Source organism: Triplophysa rosa, linkage group LG25, assembly GCF_024868665.1.
Source record: "Triplophysa rosa linkage group LG25, Trosa_1v2, whole genome shotgun sequence".
In the NCBI taxonomy this organism is placed as follows: Eukaryota; Metazoa; Chordata; class Actinopteri; order Cypriniformes; family Nemacheilidae; genus Triplophysa; species Triplophysa rosa.
Window position 1 is genome coordinate 16,658,082 of NC_079914.1, and position 20,969 is coordinate 16,679,050.

Consider the following 20,969-nt stretch of genomic DNA (forward strand, 5'->3'; position numbering starts at 1 on the left):
GAGAGAGAGAGAGAGAGAGAGAGAGAGAGAGAGCGAGAGAGAGAGAGAGAGAGAGAGAGAGAGAGAGAGAGAGAGAGCTCTTTAATGGGGACATTCTGACTGATAAACTACTGTCTCATAGACTGCATTAATGAAACTAAACACAAGACAAACTGCAATGAAAAATGTAAATGAAAACATAAATAGAGTGATTAAGTGAATGGCTCGGCTATAGTGAACTGAACCAATCAGCTTTCAGGACCATGTGTGTGTGGATTAAAATTGTGATTTTACTATCACTGAAGCATTTAATAATTGATTAAAGATTAAAATCCCAGCAGCGTCAGAATAATTCAGAAGTGCTGAGTGCTGGACGATTGAATGAAATCAAGCCTGAAACACAGAGTTCAACCCGCTGAAGCGTTCAGAGTGACATTGTGCACTTGAGCGTGTGTGTTTATATAAAGAAAACATAAATGAACACAAACGACAGTCATGAGTTCAGACACAAGATGGACAGAACAGACAGACAGGTGTGAGGAGAAGACATGTCTGAGGTTCTCACTGTAGACGCCATCCTCTTCGGCCTGCTGGTCTTCTCGGGAATTATCGGAAACATTCTGGTCATCTATGTGGTGAGATTGAACAAATATGAGAACATTTCCTTCAGCAATACTCATTCAACCATCAAATATGTCATAAATTTCCTTTTGGTTTGATTCGTTTTGACAGAATATTTTTGATCATTATAAAGTGAAAATGAATCAAATGTAAACGTGACACTTGACAGATCTTGCGAGATCATTATCATATTTTTAATTTTGATTTTAATTAACAACAAATACTAACAGAACATAAAAATACTTTGCAAGTTGGAGATCTTAGGGGTTCTCAGTCAGGTGTTTTATTGTCAATACAAAGTGTTAAATTAGATTTTCATTATGCAGATGTACCTGTGCGCTGCCTTCGTTCTCAGTATCTTCACTTATTATCTGTATTTTCTAGGTGTTTCAGTGTGCAAAAGAAAATGCCGCCCGTCATTTGCCCCCATCCGACACCATCCTGGTCAATCTGTGCCTGGCAAACCTGCTGACGTCCATTTTCCGGACGGTTCCAATCTTCGTGTCTGATCTGGGTCTGGAGGTGTCGCTGTCGCCCGGCTGGTGTCGTGTGTTTATGCTCCTGTGGGTGTGGTGGCGGGCGGTGGGCTGCTGGGTCACTCTCGCCCTCAGCGCCTTTCACTGCGCCACCCTGCGTCGCCAGCACGTCACCATGGGGCCGCATGGTCACCAGAGGGAGCGCAGGCGGGTGTGGGCCATTCTGGGCTTGGTTTGGGGTGTTAACCTGCTGTTCTCAATCCCCGCCCTCGTGTACACCACCCACGTGAGCGGGAACGCCACGGTGGAGTTGATGGTGATCAGCTGCACCACGCGCCCGCTGCTGGGCTGCGTTTGGGAGTTTCCCACTGAGCAGCAGGGCTACGCATTCGCCTCCGCGTCTCTGGTGCTGAACGAGGTCATGCCGCTCATTTTAATGATGATCACCAACTTTGCGACCCTACACTCGCTGGCCAAGCACATCAGGGCGGTCACGGGGGGCGGAGTCACCACTTCGGGGGATTCGGACAGACACACGTCCAGTGAGAAGAAGGCGGGTCACGTGATCGTGGCTCTGGTCGCGCTCTTTGTGGGCTGTTGGGTGCTGCAGGTGGCCGCAGTGACGTACTATAACAACAACGGCGGGCTGCACGCTGAAGGACTGCTGACCGTCGCTCATTTCGCAGCTTCACTCTTCGTGGGGTTCAGCCCGTTGGTGGTAGCATTTGGACACGGAAAACTGCGCAAGAGAATCAGTGTCATGATACAGTATTGGGCTCGCTGGATCAAATGCCCGGGAGAGAAACACCCGGAAACAAGAAATCAGACAGCAGCGGCGGCTACACAGAAAGACACGTCTGCTAAAACAGAACACATGGGGAAGAAATGACTACAGTGTTTGACTGCAAAAAAAAACATTTTCTTAAAAACTTCATGGTGAAATTTAAGATACAGGTCTTATTATTTGAATTAAAAAGTATCTTATTTTACAAATGCTTATAAATGAAATAAAAATCATTTTTGGTCATTTGCAATACATTCTTTTCTTCATGTGACAATCTAACATGATCTTTGACATTTACCAGTCCATTTTAAAGCCTTTTATTAATCTGGATGTTAAAATATTTCCTGGTATTTCATTCAAGGTGAATTATAACTGAAACACATCACTGAATCTGAACATCATGACCAGCTCAACACAAACATTATCGATTTGAGTCATTTAGGACTAGGAGCAGGTTTAGCTGTGCACAATTGTTGAGCGAATTCAACCCCGAATGTGTTTGTCATGACAAGACAATTAATCAAGCACTGTAACACAATGAATCACAGACACACACACACAGTTCCACCGAGTGTTTATTTCAATCCCATTGACTTTACAGTCATTTATTGAGCAAGACAAACAATCCAAAGCTGTATCTGTAAAAACAAAATATTCAATAAAACAAAAAGGCAGACGGTAAACTCTGGCTATCCGAGAAGTTTCTCTGTCCAGAAAATGCGAGACAGGAGAGACTTTATGAACACTCGGAGTTTCCGGTGTCCTACAGCGAGGACGATGGGCGACAGTGCGATGAAGCTCATGTTAGCAAAGCGAGCCACGATAAGCAGAAACTCAGTGGATGATCCGCGGTTATAGTTGAAGTAGTTGACAGAGATGATGTTTGTGCCCCATGAGGCGATGAAGAGAAGATTGAGAGCCAGAATCACCTGACACAAACACAAACAGAAGTTCTGTTATCAGTCAAATGAGCAGGGGCGCCGCAGGGTTCGGTTCTGAGGCCGCGCTCACCTTAGCCGCTCGTCTCTCTGCAGGGATCCGGCTTATGACCGGTGCATCTTGAGTCTTGTCAGAGTTCCGTGCGCGTCCGTGAGCGAACAGAGTCAGCAGAGAGCCGAAGTTGGTGAAGTTCATCAGGAAGATGGGAATGCTCTCGTGCATCACCATAGAGGAGGTGGCGAAAGCCAAGCCGCTGTAAGGTGATGGAAAATCCCAGATGCAGCCCATCAACGGCCGAGTCGTGCTGCTCACCAACATCAACGTCTGAAGGTCAAGGGTGAAATAAAACAAGATGTATTTTGAGATGCACTCAACACAGAGAAGAAATCAGAGCACACAGATGAATAGACTGACCTCAGTGGAGTTTTGTCCTCCGTTCTTCGAGAAGATAAATGCTGGAATGGCATAGATGAAATTGAGACTCCAGATGAAGATGAAGCCGAGGATGAGAGATGACGGAGGTCCACGCGGTCCGTGCAGTTTGACCACAGGTGGGGTGACTCGACGCAGAGTTTGAAAATGAAACGCGCTGAGAAAGAACGTTGACCAAACGTTTGCAGAGCGCAACCAAACCCAGACGCCCATCATGAAATGACACCAGTCTCTGTTGAGGAAAATCTGCAAGAAGACACAGTTCAAGTTTATAGCATGAGCAGAATGACACAATGAAATGAGCTCCACGTGACTATTAGAATGAAGATGATTCTACTGTACCTCTCTTCCCAGGTCAGACACCATCACAACAGTATTTCTCACCAACGACACCATCAGGTTCGATAGAGCCATGTTGACCAGAATCACGTCAGACATTCGGACGACTCCTGGATCCCGCAGAATGCTTTCCCCGACCACACCGATGACGGTGGCATTACCCACGTTCCCCAGCAGCACCAGTAAGATGTAGATGGCGATGTAGAGAGGAGATGAAGTTAAACGCTGAGTGATGCTGACAGTTTTGTATTCAGAGCCCATGATTCACCTGATCATTCGCCCGATGACTTCAAAATATCTTCAGAACTGAACGACTCTATGAAAAGATCTCAGCAATGTTGTCCCTGTACCTCCCACCCCGACCTCAAACCCCCCTCTATCACCACGGTAACCAAATAAATATGAAGATAAGACATCATCAGCTCCATCCCGGTTCTGTTTGTTGTAGGTGGAGATATGAAGAGCAGAGAGATTCCACCAGAGATATGAGATAAATGAGCTGAAGATGCGTTCGAACACATGAGGGATGATTAACCCCAGCAGACTCATTAAACGATCACTTGCTAGTGGCTGAATTCATTATCAAACCCACAGTGTGTGTCTCAACAACCCAAAATCATTAACTGCTTTTAATAAAAAGATTATAAAGATAATGCTTGTAGGGGTTATTAAATAATGTCGAATTTTATTAGAAATCATTTATAGATGTACAGTTATTAAATAAACAACTATACTAGCATTAAATAAATAAAGAATTTCCCTCATCTATTCGTGTAGAAACATTTAACCCAGATATCAAATATATATAATGAGTCACACCCAGACTCATGAAATGACCAAAAAGTTAAATACATACACACACACACACCCCCACACACACACACACGCGCGCGCGCACGCACACACACACACACACACACACACACACACACACACACACACACACACACACACACACACACACACACACACACACACGCGCACACACACACGCACGGTTTATTATCTCCGTGGGGACAGTCCATAGGCGTAATGATTTGTATACTGTACAAACTGTATATTCTATCCCCTATCCCTAACCCTATCCCTAAACCTAAAGATCATAGAAAACTTTGCATTTTGAGATTTTTTTTAATATTGTTCTGTACAATTTATAAGCTTTTGTGCCCATGAGGACCTCAATTTTGGTCCCCACAGTGACACGATTCCCCATGTGTTGGTGTGTATTCAGGTTTAGGTCCCCACCGGGATATACAAACATGAACACACACACACACACACACACACACACAGATCACTAGAGTGCACAGCTATCAAAAAAGTCATTTCTTATGTATGTGGAGACACTAGAGCATCATCCCAAAAACTCAAGAACACATCTGCAAATATACACCAGTGAATTCACACTTGAATCTAATCCTGATTGACGTTATGCATGAAAGGGTTCAATTCTGATCCTACACATTTCACACATCTACATTTACATTCATCTACTAAAGGAACAATTGACATTAAAATATATAAAAACGCTCTGTCATCATTTATTCCCCCTCGTGTTGTTATAAATCAGTGGAACACAACAGAAGATATCTTGAGAAATGCCCCAGTGGTTTTGTGTCCATACAATAGATGTCAATGGAGTTCAGTGTTCTTCTTCAAAATCTCTGAAGAAACTCACACAGGTTCGACATGACATGAGGATGAATAAACCACGACAGAATTCTCAGTTTTGTCTCTTTTTAAATGGAGCCTGTAATAGTTGTTGGTCCCTAGGTGTCAGTAGACACACACGAGCAGATATACAACAGCTCAGTACTCTGGACCTGTGAATAATGTTTGGACAGATGTCTCAACCACATACAGAATTCCCTCAGGATGAAACAAGATCTTCCACTGTTACTGAAGTGACACCTTAAGCTCTTAATGTCACGGAATCTCAAGATCGACAGAAAATGCAACTTTATTAAAGATCAAATTCAAACGTTATACACATAATCATACTTGAGTTATTTTCATGATTCAGAAAAACTCTTTGCTATTCAAAAGCTTTCTGTTGAGAGAGACTGCTGTCTGTGTGTCAGACTACACGAGACAGGACTGACTTGATGAACGCTCGGAGTCTCCGGTGTCCCACGGCGAGGACGATGGGCGACAGCGCGATGAAGGTGATGTTGCCGATGCGGGCAATGATAAGCAGAAACTCAGCAGATGATCCGCGGTTATAGTTGAAGTAGTTGACAGAGATGATGCTGGTGCCCCATGAGGCGATGAAGAGAAGATTGAGAGCCAGAATCACCTGACACACACACACACACACACGCACATCAAGTCTAGTGTTCCAGCATCTATAGCTCATCAGCCGCAGATGAAGCTGAGCTGCTTTTGTCAGTGTGAATCATGTGAGCGGCTGTGCTCACCTTAGCCGCCCGTCTCTCAGCAGGGATCCGACTGGTGATTGGTGCATCCTGACTCTTGTGAGCGGCGTTCCGTGTCAGTCCATGGGAATAGAGCGTCAGCAGGGATCCCACATTAGTGATGCTCATCAGGAAGATGGGAATACTCTCGTGTATCACCATGGAGGAGGTGGCGAAGACCAAGCCGCTGTAAACTGATGGAAAATCCCAAACACAACCCAACAACGGTCGAGTCGTGCTGCTCACCAACATCAACGACTGGAGAAAGACAGAAGTCAAAGGTCAAATAAAGACGACGGGTACCTTTGGACTACTGGTTCTGATGGAGCGGGACGGACCTCGGTGGAGTTTTCGTCTCCGTTTTTGGAGAAGTTAAACGCTGGGATGGAGTAGATGAGATTGAGACTCCAGATCAGGAAGAAGCAGAGGATGAGGGATTTTGGAAGCTTGCGGGGGCCGTGCAGGTTGACGACGGGTGGAGCAACCCGGCGAAGAGTTTGAAAATGAAACGCGCTGAGAAAGAACGTCGACCAAACGTTCGCAGAGCGCAACCAAACCCAGACGCCCATCATGAAACGACACCAGTCTTTATTCAGGAAAATCTGTGAGGAGAGACATAAAGAATGATAGAAAAAGAGTACATTCACGCTCCGATGTCTGACTTACGCAGAACTGGACGGTGAATTATTTCTGAACAAAATCTACACGTCACACACATTTCTTCTGTCCGTGTTCCTGTGGAGTCACGACCAGATCTTCAGAGATGAAAGAAACATTGTACCAATCACTTCCAGTTCATCAAACTGAGTCATGTTGAAGATGCTTTCAGGGGTTTTAAGTCTTTCTAAGGTCATTTTATGTTTCCATCACACAGATCTGAGACTGCGCTGCCATTGGCCCATACTCTACATAATCTCTTTCATAAAGATTCTTAGCTGGAGTTTATAAAATCTGCTGAAAGTAAATCTTTAAAATCTAAAGATTCATTCGCGCTGATCCAGAGAGTCTGATTTAGATATAGTTTGTTGGATCAGTTTAAAATAAACTCTTGTAGACTTTTCTTGTCATGTGGATTTTGAGGCAGAGAATGGGTTTCTTTATCTTTCAAATTCACCTGGACTGTTGTTCACTTTGTTCATCCTAATTCTATCATCCATTTATCCAGCCAACAAACCAACAATCATCCATCCATCTATCCAATCAACAAATCAACAATCCATCCATTTATCCATCCATCCATCCATCCAATCAACAATCCATCCATTTATCCAATCAACAATCCATCCATTTATCCAATCAACAATCCATCCATTTATCCATCCATCCAACAAATCAACAATCCATCCATTTATCCATCCATCCAACAAATCAACAATCCATCCATTTATCCATCCATCCAACAAATCAACAATCCATCCATTTATCCATCCATCCAACAAATCAACAATCCATCCATCTATCCATCCATCCAACAAATCAACAATCCATCCATTTATCCATCTATCCATCCATCCATCCATCCAACAAATCAACAATCCATCCATCCAATCAACAATCAATCCATTTATCTATCTATCCATCCAACAAACCAACAATCCATCCATCCATCATTTCTTTGATCATACCTCTATTCCCAGGTCAGACACCACCAGAAGAGAGTTTCTGGCCAACGACACCATCAGGTTGGAGAAAGCCATGTTGACCAGAATGATATCAGAGCTGCGGACGACTCCTGGATCCCGCAGAATGCTTTCTCCGACCACACCAATGACGGTGGCATTACCCACATTCCCCAGCAGCACCAGTAACATGTAGACGGTGATGTAGAGAGGAGATGAAACCATACGCTGAGCAGAGGTCATGGGTTTGCCCGGAACGACCATGACTCGCCTGAAAACCGATCGATTGGCTACTCGAAGTCTTTTTGACGCTAATCATTTATGAAGCTTCTCTCTGAACGTTCTCTGTGACGTTTCACTGATCTCAAACCCCCTCTATCACCATGGTTACCAAATAAATTTCAACAACATCTGCTCCATCCTGGCCCTCGTGTGGCAGGAGAACATGCCGTGAAAGGCCAGCGAGATTCCACCAGAGATCTGCATGCATTAGGACACAAGCGCTGAACAAGCATTTTCACACACGGACAAATAATTAACCCCACCAGACTCATTAATCGTGGACTAGTTAGCAGCTTAACTCATTAGCAAAGACACAACGCCACAGCACCAGGTTTCTCATCAGAACACGTTACGGCCTGTCCTCGGCTTACAGATGACATCATTTACTAACCACTCATTTTGAAATATGGATTAAAAATAAAAACTCATATACTTTAACTTTATATACTGTCTATATATAAAGAGTTTATTTCCAAAATGAGATAACTCCGTTTTTAAAATCATTAAAAAAACATGTTTTTATTGTGTTTTTAGCTGTTTTTTTTAGTTATTATGGCTTAAATCGAAACAAATTGGAATGCACAATAAAAAAAACTGATTTTTGAAAAAATGTAAAAACTGGAAATAAACTCGTCATATATTTCTATATGTGAAAAGTTCTTTTTTTTAATAAAAACAGATAACTCAAGTTTTTCAAATATCATGTTTTTTATGGTGCATTCGAAGGCAATTAATATCAATCAAACTGCAGTTGGGTTGTTTTCATCAAATAATAATAAATCATAAATAAAATACAACGAACTTACACAATATAACACCATAAAAACAAAATGATCATTTTACCCATACCTATAAAATATTTTTTTCAGCAGATGTACTGTACAGTATATGTATAGATAAATAAATATTCAATGCACACCTCTGAAAGCGTATATACATCCCAGAGTCCATGTGATGGTTGACAAATAGAGCTGACAGCGAGATTTCTGAACATTAGTGCGAGAGACAGACAGCTGAACTGACTGTGTTGACACTTAACTCAGGTGTCTCTGGAGGCTGATGGGATGCATTGAGGATGGTTCTTTAGACACTTCCTCCTGAGAGAGACACACTGTGCACTGTCATTACAGTATCTTGAATTAAAGAAATTGTGTGAAACAGTATACAGATGTCATGTTCCTGTATGAACTGGGTTGACATGCAATGTTACTTTGAGAGCGGTTTTATCATCTTTATGATGTTGCCGTATTCACTGTCAAGACAAAAAGCTGAAATGGTTCAAAAAACGTTTGTAGCGTCCCAGTTTAGCCTGCACTGCAGTATATATTCTTACACAGTTGGTATGCAATAGGGTTGACGTATTAAGTTGAACTTGTTTTTTCAGCTGTCAGTTTAGGATCATTTGACAGATGGCAGGAAATGATGCGTTGAGCTGAACGTGCATCTTCACACATCAGGGATTAATTTCACTCCACCAGGCCAATTAAACTCTGACTCTGAGTTAGCAAACACACGCAGTCCCACAGAGACAAACATCCTAGAACTTTCTTTTATTTCAAATGCATTCTCCAATTTTCTTTTTTCATGCGAACACACGTTTTGGCCAATACCAGCATTCCAAAAATCTCCTCGCAAACATGCAGATGTTAATAATGAACATTGATATGACCTTAAAGCATTTAATCCAAAGCAATTTAGAAAAAACATCAAGGGCCGGTTTCCCGGACGGGGTTTTAGCCTAATCCCAGACTACTTTAAAAATGAGTGGCATCTTGATCGAAAACAACTTGCACTTGCATATCTTAAAATATATCAGTGCGATTGTTTTGTCTCAAGATGCACACTGTAATGTTTGTTTGTAATAGTGTTGTCACGATACTGGAATTTCTAACTTCGATTCAATACCTAAAAAAATATCGATATTCGATACCATTTTCGATACCACGGGGAATAAACTGCCATAGCAATAAGGCCCTAATAAGCAATAGCAATATAGGCCTTTTTAATTTTTATTTGAAGTTAAATTGAACAAGACTAGACAATGAGGTATATATTTTTACATTATTTATTAATTGTTAATCTAATGTTAATTTTACGAATACATTTACTATTTAAAATCAAAGTTGTATTTGTCAGTATTAATGGACCAGACCCTGTTGAAAAAACAGCCTATGCTGGTTTGGTATGTTTTGATGCTGGTTTGTGCTGGTTTAAACTGTTCATGTGCTGGATTAAGATGGTCTTTAGCTGGTTTAAGATCAAACCAGCATCAATCAAAACATACCTTACCCAGCATATACTGGATTTTTCAACAGGGGATCTAACATAAATAGTTGTATTTTTTGACTAACATTTAACAGAGATTAATAAATACTTGAACAAATGTATTGCTCACTCATTGTTCGTTAATGTTAGTTAATAGCCTACATTTTTATTTGTCTAAATTGGCTTTTATTCACATAGGCCCATACTGTAATCATTGATCAGCGCACATATAGACAGAAACGCAAACTTAAACGCAAGAACTGTTGCAGAGACTCCGCACTGGACATCTTTCTAACATTAACAACTTTTAACCGGAGCGAACGAGACGAGTGGATGAATCATTGAACAGCGCACACACATAGAGCGCGATGGTAAACACTGGAGTGCAAACGTGTATCACACGCGAGAACTGTTGCAGAGACTTTACCCGCACCAGCATTATTTCAAACATCAAATTAACTGGAGCGAACGAGACGAGTGGATGAAATCATTGATGACGCACATAAAGACAGAAACGCGTGCATTAAACATGAGAACTGTTGCGGACTGTGTACTAACATAAACAACATATAACCAGGGCGAACGAGACGAGTGGATGAAATCATTGATGACGCACATAAAGACAGAAACGCGTGCATTAAACACGAGAACTGTTGCGGAGACTCTGTACTAACATAAACAACATATAACCAGGGCGAATGAAACGAGTGGATAAAATTATTGATCAGCGCACATACATGGATCGCTATGGTAAACACGGGAAGCGTAACGAGCGTGCACCACGCCAGATGTGTTACTGAGACTGGCCATCTTTTCTAACATAAACACGATTTAACTGCCACAAACGAGTGAAGTATGTGAGAGGAGGCGGGGCTCTGTTGTTATGCGTTCACGTGCAGTGTGTGTTAACTCACTGTCGGAAAAGAGAAAGAGAGCGGGAACGCGCAGCTGATATCGATACGTGGGACATGGGTATTGGAACCGTTTCAGATTCTTCAGTATCGATACTTATCGAAATATCGATATTTTTGACAACACTAGTTTGTAAAGCATGTTTTTAAAAATGCCTTAAATATCCTAATTTATCTAAGGCCTAGTCCTGGTTTAGGCTAATCCCTGTCTGGGAAACCGCCCCCAGATGTATAAAAAACATGTTGTTGACTATGTTTACTTTGTACTATTGATCTGTTGTATTATTAGAACATTTTAATGATCAAATGTATTCTGTAATTCTAACAACTGTTTTCTTTAACTAAGTCAACAAATAACTGGATGTTCAATGTCTGTCAGAACGCAGCACTCTTAAAATGTCAGCCCTGTTACACGGATTCATCAAACCAGATTTATTTATTGATTTATCTAATGAGCGACCTAAAGCAGTCATGACAGTTTGGTTCTAAAATACAAAGGATTCTTTTCTCAAGACATTTGAATCATGAGTGAGTTTGTAAACACCATCATGCTGGTCAGTTTTGGCTCCCGCCCACCTGATGACATCATCATCTTCATCATGTTCTGTGAGGCGAATAGCCGTTCGTTCGCACTCGCTCACGACCTCGCTGTCTCTCTCGGTGTCGATGAGACTTTGAACGTCCAGGAGAGAAAGACGGTTGTGGAGAGCATACGCTACGACTGCGCCTGACAGAGAGAGAGTGAGAGTGAGACAGGTTGCGTTGGTTCTGGGCAGTGTAAGAGAGCGAGACTCAGGTGAGGCGTTACCTGCGGCGGGGGGGTGATGGCACGCAGTGAACGTTTCGTCTTTCATCACTGCGACTCAGACGCTTCCTCCTGAAGACAAACACCCATACTAGTAGAGAGAAATACTGGTGCACTACATACCGTGTTCGCGTGTTCACTCACCCGTCTCTGTTGGTGATCTTTCCACACATGTTTCTGAGGACGTGTTTGGACAGCGGAGATTCATGATTGGTTCGAGCATCAGCAGGAGATGCTGAAAGAGACGGACACACATAAACACAGCGTGTTGGATGCACGATGCGTGTGTGACATCGGTGTATATGAGCTCACCAGCTTTAGACGTGGGAGAGAAACTGGTCAACGACGAGTCACGTGTCGGGGTGTCCGTCACCGGCGCTTCTGACGCAGGTTTGGCGGCGTTACATCGAGTCTCCAGCGTTAAACGTGTTTCCTCCACCTGCTGCTGAAGATCAGCCAACGAATCACACGGCAGCGTGTACAGCCTCAGAATGCACATGCTGATCTCTTTCAGGTCCTCTTCTGATGCCCCAAATAGCAGGAACCAGGGCGGTTGATCAGGCAGAGCAATCTTCACAACACACAAAGAGAGAGAATCAGGTGGCTGTGTGTTTGAGTGTGTGTGTGCGTGCGTGAGCGTGTTCACCTGTAACACTCTTGCAGACAGGAAGATACACGCACATGCGACAGTTTCAGCCCTGAACCTTAAGAAAACATCCGTCCTCAAACTGTCGTTCATGTAGTTCCTGAATGAGAGCGAGAGAGAGAGTGTTACACCTCTCAGTGTGATTCATGTGTGTTCAGTATGACGTCTTTGTCAGGACAGATCTCACCAGGCCATCTGAACAAGTCTGGTGTTCTTCTCACCCTCCAGAACCTGAAGATACATCACGATCACCTGCACACGCGCGCGCGCGCGCGCACACACACACACACACACACACACACACACACACACACACACACACACACACACCTGACAGCTCAAAACAAACTCTTCCTGGCTGTTGTGTTGACAGTTGTGTGAGCCATCAGTTTCACCTTGTGAGGATGTTTGATGTGGACACAGAAGCCGAGCTCCTTCAGGACGCGCCGCTCTGCTTTGATCACATGACTCTTGCGGCTGACGTAAGTGTCGTCCAGCAGCAGCGGACTCACGCACCTGCCGGAGACATCCGTCCAATCAGAACGTTCTCCAGACACGCGCGCGCGCGCGCACACACACACACACTGTTACCTGTGTCCTGTGCTGTGTTCGAGGTGATGGAACACGTTCAGCACGTCCCTCACTCGCCGCGGCTCCTCTTCGATCTTTGACGCGAGGTGAAGACACGCCATCGCCACCGTCTGCGTCACGGACACGTGAGCGCTCATGAGTCACGGGTCATAACAGGACGGTGACAGACGCTTTGATAACACATTTCTCACCTCTGCACAGTGTTTCACCAACGATTTACAGAAGAAGAACCGCTGGAAGAGGATCTGGGCCGTTGCCATGGCGACCTGTGATACGTAATAGAAAAATGCATTTGCACAAAAACTACTATTATACGTTAAATCGTATTAAATGAAATCTCGGGTAAAATAAACCGCAGATCCACAAAACTCAACCGTCACGTTTGTTGTGGCAGTGAGGTAAACTCACCTTAATACTTTTGTTTTATTAATCGGCGTGTAATTCTTGCTTATTAAAACAAAGTTTATTTAAGTTATTGTGGTTAACCAGTGTTTCTTAAACCGCATCTAACCCAGTCTGAGGTGGTGAGCTTGTCTAAACCAGTCTTGAACTATTCAAACAGACCATCTCAGACTGGTTTCCAGCACATAAACTCTGAGGGTAAAACTCAGGTGACAGTCTCGCGCACCTGTGGCAGGCGCAGCAGGATTCCCGCGCTCTGGATCATCTCGCACATCCGGCTGCGCAGCTGCTGTTCTGTGCGCGCGGGCAGCCCGTGGGCGCGCGACGGGCTGAGGTGCACCCGCTCGGGCGGCAGCAGGCAGTTCTCGAGCGTGAGCGCGACGCCCGAATAGAGTTCCCCCGCGATCAGGATCCCGTCACCGGGCAGAATCCCACCCGCCGCTCGCGACATGATCACGGCGGATGTGTGCGTGTGTGCCGAATGTGAAACTGTCACAGCGCCGCCTGCTGTGAGAAAGAACGTGCTTCATCTTCTTCTGGTGTTTAATGGCGGTTGGCAGACCAACTTAATGGTGCATTTCCGCCACCTACTGGATTGGAGTGTGGAGCGCATAATGGTTTGGAATTTGGAAACCAATACATAAATGAACTAAATAAAAAAATATGAAGGTGCTTAACCGTGGTAAACAAATGAAGAGTTTGGTTCCAAAGTGAGATAACACCGTTTTAAAAATAAATTTAAAATAATGTTTTTTATTATGTTATCATGTTTTTATTGTGTTAGTTGGCTGTATTTTTTAGTTATTATGGCTTTAATCAAAAGAAACCAACTGCAGTTTGATTGATATATATTGGAATGCACAATAAAAAAACATGATTTTTGATTTTTTTTAAAAACGGAGTTATCTCATTTTGGAACCAAACTCTTCAAATATTAGTTAGTAACCAAACTGAAAATGAATCATCTGAGTATTTATATGAGATGTAGTATTTATTATGAGTGTGTAGAAGCAAGAGTTATGATGATTGAGTGACACTGTGTGTTTACAGTGGTACATGTTTGTATGTATAATACACAACGTTGCATTCCCCGTTTTCTTAAAAACACAGTAAGGGTCTGATCAGACAGAACGCGCCTTTTGCTGTGAGACGCGCCTCTTTTGAATTGTTTTCAGTTGGCAGGGAGCGTTTTGCGCGCTGCTTATGCGCGCCGGGCGCCTCGCGTTTCTGCCGCCTGCAGCGCCTCGCGTTTTATGGGCGATTTTTACTTCTGTGTAGGACCTACGCCGTAACCTACGCAGAGCCGCGTGCCCTGTGCGTACCTCTCCAAAAATGTAACAACGCGTCAACTCAACGCGGATCGCAAGCGCTGTGATTGGTCGGTTTGGCAGCATCGTACTTCCTTCTACGCATTTCTGGCGTCTACTTCCGGCGTCTACTTCCGGCAAGTTCAGAGTCCACAAAAGAACAACATGGCGAGTATCGACATTGACCAAGTACTGAGCGTCTGATTGAAGAGGTTCGGAAATACACGCATCTGTATGACTCCTCTTCGGCGGACTATAAAGACTGTCAGATGGCGGCGAATTCTTGTAGAGAGATTTCCTCTAACGTCGTTTTGGAAGAGTGTCAGCAAAAGACATGAAGAACTTCGCACTTTATAAACACTGTGCACGATCTTTTGCACTTTATTGGCTTTATAGTTTTATTTTTTGTTTTACCTTTTATTGTTACTAGTTTTTTGAAAGTTTTATATTTGTGTTAATATTGCATTGTATACTCATCTATACATAGTTTGCACTTTTAAATATTCTGTTCTTTGTCTCTTTTGCAAATAAAGAACAAAATTGTGACACTTCCAGATCTTGGTTGCATTTCGTTTCATTTTTAACTAAACAATTAATAGGGTGAGTTGTCCATGACAAAATATGATATTCTATCAGGGTATCATTTCAATACACAGTTTTGACATCTATGTATGTGCTCTGCGGAGTACACCCCTTTGAAAAGTATACTTTTTTTCAACAATATCTAAATGAACACACATAAAAATCCAAAATGTGGACAAGACTAAGTTTAATATAACATCTGTTTAACTTCTAACATGAAAGTAAGGTTACTAATATAACGGATTACACATTTTTCTGTTTCGATCAGCTCCAACTCCATTAAGATGCGATCAGCCTCCATTGTCGTTTGCAAACACTAGCATACACACAAAACATCGGCGAAGAAGAGCAAACCCGTGAAAACACAAAGAGCCAACTAGCGTTTCGGCGGTGTAATTGCAGTACGACGCATAGTCTCAACGCAGAACCATAAATGTTCACGACGGCGTCGTCTACGTACGTAGGCTACGGCGTAGGTCCGACGCAGAACCATAAATTGGCCTTTAGGCGGAGCGCCCGAAGTTGAAAAAAACTCAACTCTGGGCAGAAAAGCGCTCACGTTCATGTGTGCTTTTTTCCATTGTCCAATCGAATGAGTGGAGAGGCGGGCCTTCCGATACGGTGACCCGAACGTCCGGAGACTGCAATGATGAAGGAGAAACTTGTCCTGGCTGACACTGGTTAACCGAGAAAGGTCCGAGCAAACGCCCTCTGCTTGTACCTTTGTAAAGTTTCTGATAATAAGACAGTTAACAGGAACTAGAGCGCTCGCGCTATAATCCTTGACTGACAGGACAGCTGTTTTGATGCTTACCTAGCAACATAAAAAAAACCGCTGCGCGCTTCTCTTTTCAAAGAGTCAACCAAAAGACGCGCCTCGCGTTTTCGAACATGAAAAGCGCGTTCTGTGTGATCGTACGCTAAATGTTGCATTCAAGAATGAAACAAACGATTTTATTTTCAATTCTCAGTCTTGCCGCCAGGTGTCAGCAGACACAACTGAAACTCACACAGGTGTGTTGGTACAGTTAACACAATTCAATACTGCTGTCAATACACAGTGTGCGTGTACTTGTTTTATACACTACATTGTGGGGACCAATTCAAATGGATTATTAAACATACTAAATGGTGTTTATTTGAAAATGTAAAAATGCAGAAAGTTTTCTGTGATGGTTAGGTTTTGGGGTTGGGCTAGGGGAAGGCCATAGAATATGAAGAGTTTGGTTCCAAAATGAGATAACTCCGTTTTTAAAATGTTTAAAAAGATGTTTTTTATTGTACATTCCAATATATATCAATCAAACTGCAGTTGGTTTGTTTTGATTTAAGCCATAATAGCTCACAAAAAAACAGCTAACTAACACAATAAAAACATGATAACATAATAAAAACATGATTTAGAGTTTTTTTAAAACGGAGTTATCTCATTTTGGAACCAAACTCTTCAAATACAGTTAGTCTAGTATAAAAACATTACGCCTATGGAAAGTCCTCACAAAGTAAACCTAACGTGTGTGTGTGTCTGCACACTATACTTTTTATCCCATTGACTCCCATTCATGTAGATGCGGATGACAGAGAGCGATACTGTGAATGCATATCACGCTGTGACCTTTTTAGAAAATCCATGATGGATGAAACACTGATAAAATAATGAGCTGAATTTTGTAATAATTTCATATAAAAGTTGACAAAAACACCATCAAGAGATTAGCGGTGCAAACCTATCAGAACACATGATGGGTGATATCATTGGGTTGTCGCTCATGTTTACAGGGTCTCTATAGGTTATCTCATGCTGTAAATCTATTTGTGATAGAATTCACTTCGGTTTAATTTAGTTCAGTGACATTTCATTTGAGTTAATTAGTCAAACAGTTTATATTACACACAGTACAGTGAAACTCACATCACATCAGATCAGATTAATTGAGTTTCAGTGCAGTCCAGTAGCTGTTGTGATCTCTGATTGTATAAATAACATGAGCTGTGTTTGATGTGCCGGTGAAATCCAATCAGACCGCTGGCACTGGTTCACGCTGAATCTGCACACACGTCATATAAAGAAAACATTGTGTGAAGAGTTTAGACTCAGATATGTGTGACGTGTGTGTGTGTGTGTGTGTTGTACTTGTTTAGGTGTGTGCGGTACAGCAGAGGCCCTCGCCACGGGCGGTCGCATACACGGGCGACACACACACCCGACTGGTGTGGCCCAGCTCTGACAGCAGGGTGGACTGTGAACGTGGCGGCAGGAACAGTGAGGAAGATGAGGATGAAGGCCAGTCTTCGTTCTTCCAACTCACCCAATACCCCATCAGCCCCTCTCCTCCGCCCCGCCAATCAACATGCACGGAGCCCCGCCCCGCTGGGATCAGCTGAAGGTCAGCGAGTGCATGGAGAACTGATAGAAATAATGGATGAGTTGATTAGTATCATTAGTAACTCATTTATGATATTTTTCTTGTCCGCACCTTCCCGTGTGCAGGCTTTAATGGACGTGGCCCTCTGCTGGCCGGAGGAGTGCAGTGCAGTGACGGTGATGAGATATTCGGTGTGTTTCTGGAGGCGTTTAAGGAGAGCGGTGCTCTGATTGGAGGGCAGTGTCACCGTTCGGACCGGCCCGCTGGGAATCGCTCCATATTCCACACGGTATCGCTGGACCTGCTCGGGTTGAACCGGATGCCACCTCACACGCAAGTGGTCTGGACCCAAATCAGACACCATGACTGTGACGGGACCAAACAGGTCTAGAGGAAGTCAAACTGAGATAAGTAACAAACAAACAAACACTCTCTCTCATTAGATCAGGGCAGATGTTGGGTGTTCTCACCGGGCAGGGTTCTGAAGGTAACGTTGAGCGTTCTGATGTTGTGAAGGTTGGTTTGGGGAATGAGTCGGGCAGTGTGGGTCATGTCGGGCTGCAGGTTGTTGAGTTGGGTCCAGCTGGAGTCTCCAGGAATGAAGAGTTTGCTTGACTCTATGCTGACGGAGGAGCCCGTCGTGCCACTGGATGGGTCAGGACCGTAATGGAGCTCGTAGGACCCCAAACCTCCACTGAGCATTGGCCTCCACTGCAGAATGGCACTGCGAGAGCGAACATCACTCACCTGCAGACGCTCGGCACGAATCAACTCTGAAAGACAGACAGACTTCAGTATCTTGGTGCACTACTACGGCAAATAAAACCTCATTAATATTTTCCAGTAACATGGTTGTGAATGTCTCACGTATGATGGCCTCCCTCAGGTCTTCAGTGATGATAATGATGTCATCAACATCTACAAAATACAGGTGTTTTTCGATGGGCGGAGTTACCGCGTTACGCAGCACGTGATAATTTCCTGCCCCTGTCGAAACAGCCAATACAGACACGCCCTGTCGGCGGAGCGCCGCCATTGGTCCGTCCACTTCTCCCGGCCCCACCCCATCTGTGAACCAGAGGATTATTCTAGGCGTGGCTTCGGCTTGACTGTCAATACGCAGTATTCGCTGAGCCAATCGCAAAGCGTCCTCTGTGTTGGCGACTCCACGGAGTTGCTGCGTCCTCCTCAGCGCCTCCTGTAGGGCATTCTGGGTATTGTAGGTGTCCAGGCCAAATTCCAGTCTCGGAGTAATTCCCACCTGCACAAGCCCCACCCTCACCTGACCACGGCCCAATAGGAATGGCCGCAGAAGCTCCGAGAGGAAGTGCAGCAGTTTGGTAAACTGGTGTGAGTTGACGTGACCAGATGAGTCCAGCAAAAGCAGAATTTCTCCCTCACAACAGTCTAAAACACACACAGAACGACAAACGACTTCACGCTGTTTATAGAATATTCATTTGGATCATTTTTATATTCTGATGAACATGTCATGTATTGTGTACTCTATCCTCTCATTTATTTCAGGTTGTGTATGTGACTGATCGTCATGAAACTCACACATGAACACACAAACTCACACACACATTCTTCTGAAATGTCTCTTATAATTGGAGAAAGTCAAATGGATTAATTTCAAGCAGGAGAGATTTATGTCAAATGTGAGCCACATTTGGAGTCTAATGAATATTCATATGTGTCCTCATTGAGATTTTTGAATGTGTAATAATCAGTTTTGGGTAAGTTACTCTGAAAAAGTAATTCATTACTAGTTACTAATTAAATATTCAATAGTGTAGTTAGATTACTGTACATATTACTCTCTCCAAAAAGTATTTAATTACTTGTTACTAATTACTTTCTATATCCTACATCAACCTTGATGAATTAAGTGATTCAAGGATAGACATGAAACGGCTCTTAATTCATTCAAATAAATAATATAAAACTACATAAAGTACTCTTATTAACCGACTAAAGTATTACAAATGTGAGATACAATAATGCATGCATTTTAAAGTTAGATTTTGTATTATACAGTATTTAATTCAATTACATCAGAAGTAACTGTAATTAAATTACAGAAAAATAGAGTAATCCATTACTTTACTTTTTAAGGGAAAGTAATTGGATTACAGTAACTAATTACTTAGTTAACTTGTTAAACCCAACACTGGTAATAATAAATCTCTTTAGCAGTGAAAAATGAATGAGATGTCACATCATTCACATATGTGTTAATAATACACAAGTCATTTATCATTACACAAGCATTCATACAATAAAGCACACATGTTTAACAGAATATCCTGCCTTACATGTTTACATTTCTGAGGGCTTGAGAAACAAATACTATAGGTTCTCAGATAAAACTAAAAGAAAACTACAGAAATATTTTCAAGTAAACATAGCCTAATAAACGAAAAATATTCTTAGAGAAGTCTTCATCCGACAGAATAAAAATCGATAATGAGAACACCTGACGCGTTCTTCGCGCGCTTCCCGCCACTCACCTGAGCTGCGCGCGAAGGTTGGCAACAGGCACGCGCTCACCAGCACCAAGGCGATCCGGAGTCTCTCCATTTATTTAAACAAACTGTTTACCAAAAGCATATTTTGTGAAGTTACACACGATGCCCGGACACGTGAGTGAATGTTAATCATGTGTATAATGTGAATGGCGTAAATCCATCGAGCGCGCGACCGTCGTCTGTCCCTCACTTACATGTCATGTGTGATAACTTCTGTTAATATCTCCACAGATTTATCTGCCACTAATCAAACCCTCGTGCTGGTGTCTGGGCAAAACTCTGGCATCGCGTCAGCATTGCGTGCGAGCGACGCGACGCGACACAAACACAACGCCCCTCAGACAGAGTGATGGACCGTAAACACGAGACTCCGCGTGTCCAGACATTAACACAATGAAGTGAGAGAGAGAGAGTTCGACAAAAATACATTTCTGTGTATATTTGTCAATATATTAAATCATTTAATACATTTATGAAACATATATAAAATAATACATAGTTAATATAGTGAATATTAATAAATATATTCAACAATACATTAAATAATACAAGAAATTGCCTGCACTTATATTAAAAAATATAAGTATTTGGTTCAAATATATGCACATGTATTATTTAATATATTGCACTGTATTTTCCTGTATGTCCCTATATATTTTTGTTTTGTATATTTGATGT

At 42.8% G+C, this 20,969-nt stretch overlaps 5 protein-coding genes across 8 annotated transcripts; 1 reads left to right on the plus strand and 4 right to left on the minus strand.

The window, feature by feature from the left end:
• The first annotated feature begins 468 nt into the window (after positions 1 to 468).
• Positions 469 to 1,965, plus strand: LOC130548547 (olfactory receptor class A-like protein 4). Its single transcript, XM_057325385.1, has 2 exons — positions 469 to 614; positions 985 to 1,965. Exons 1-2 carry the CDS (start codon positions 528 to 530, stop codon positions 1,963 to 1,965), a joined length of 1,068 nt encoding a protein of 355 aa, XP_057181368.1. The 5' UTR covers positions 469 to 527.
• A 452-nt stretch (positions 1,966 to 2,417) lies between these two features.
• On the minus strand, positions 2,418 to 4,171 carry LOC130548605 (olfactory receptor class A-like protein 4). Its single transcript, XM_057325468.1, has 4 exons — positions 3,574 to 4,171; positions 3,214 to 3,477; positions 2,872 to 3,123; positions 2,418 to 2,789 (listed from the first exon to the last, which is right to left on the minus strand). The coding sequence occupies exons 1-4, from the start codon at positions 3,829 to 3,831 to the stop codon at positions 2,550 to 2,552; spliced, it is 1,014 nt and encodes a 337-aa protein (XP_057181451.1). The 5' UTR covers positions 3,832 to 4,171; the 3' UTR covers positions 2,418 to 2,549.
• Positions 4,172 to 4,564: 393 nt separating this feature from the next.
• Positions 4,565 to 9,294, minus strand: LOC130548606 (olfactory receptor class A-like protein 4). The gene is made up of 4 exons (XM_057325469.1): positions 7,610 to 9,294; positions 6,323 to 6,586; positions 5,988 to 6,242; positions 4,565 to 5,866 (listed from the first exon to the last, which is right to left on the minus strand). Exons 1-4 carry the CDS (start codon positions 7,865 to 7,867, stop codon positions 5,648 to 5,650), a joined length of 996 nt encoding a protein of 331 aa, XP_057181452.1. The 5' UTR covers positions 7,868 to 9,294; the 3' UTR covers positions 4,565 to 5,647.
• Positions 9,295 to 9,420: 126 nt separating this feature from the next.
• On the minus strand, positions 9,421 to 17,421 carry LOC130548604 (cyclin-L2-like). Of its 3 annotated transcripts, XM_057325466.1 has the most exons (10): positions 13,732 to 14,059; positions 13,295 to 13,369; positions 13,104 to 13,213; positions 12,908 to 13,028; positions 12,700 to 12,764; positions 12,513 to 12,612; positions 12,179 to 12,437; positions 12,011 to 12,101; positions 11,870 to 11,938; positions 9,421 to 11,788 (listed from the first exon to the last, which is right to left on the minus strand). In XM_057325466.1, exons 1-10 carry the CDS (start codon positions 13,954 to 13,956, stop codon positions 11,659 to 11,661), a joined length of 1,245 nt encoding a protein of 414 aa, XP_057181449.1. In that variant the 5' UTR covers positions 13,957 to 14,059; the 3' UTR covers positions 9,421 to 11,658. The 3 variants fall into 3 exon arrangements, with proteins under 3 accessions (XP_057181449.1, XP_057181450.1, XP_057181448.1); XM_057325467.1 differs by lacking the exon at positions 13,732 to 14,059 and adding an exon at positions 17,307 to 17,421 and having other exon boundaries at positions 12,179 to 12,612; XM_057325465.1 differs by having other exon boundaries at positions 12,179 to 12,612.
• On the minus strand, positions 17,328 to 20,683 carry LOC130548603 (von Willebrand factor A domain-containing protein 1-like). Of its 2 annotated transcripts, none has more exons than XM_057325464.1 (6): positions 20,274 to 20,683; positions 18,628 to 19,167; positions 18,231 to 18,533; positions 17,872 to 18,147; positions 17,529 to 17,801; positions 17,328 to 17,442 (listed from the first exon to the last, which is right to left on the minus strand). In XM_057325464.1, the coding sequence occupies exons 1-5, from the start codon at positions 20,341 to 20,343 to the stop codon at positions 17,533 to 17,535; spliced, it is 1,458 nt and encodes a 485-aa protein (XP_057181447.1). In that variant the 5' UTR covers positions 20,344 to 20,683; the 3' UTR covers positions 17,328 to 17,442; positions 17,529 to 17,532. The 2 variants fall into 2 exon arrangements, with proteins under 2 accessions (XP_057181447.1, XP_057181446.1); XM_057325463.1 differs by having other exon boundaries at positions 18,628 to 19,194.
• Between the last annotated feature and the right edge of the window lie 286 nt (positions 20,684 to 20,969).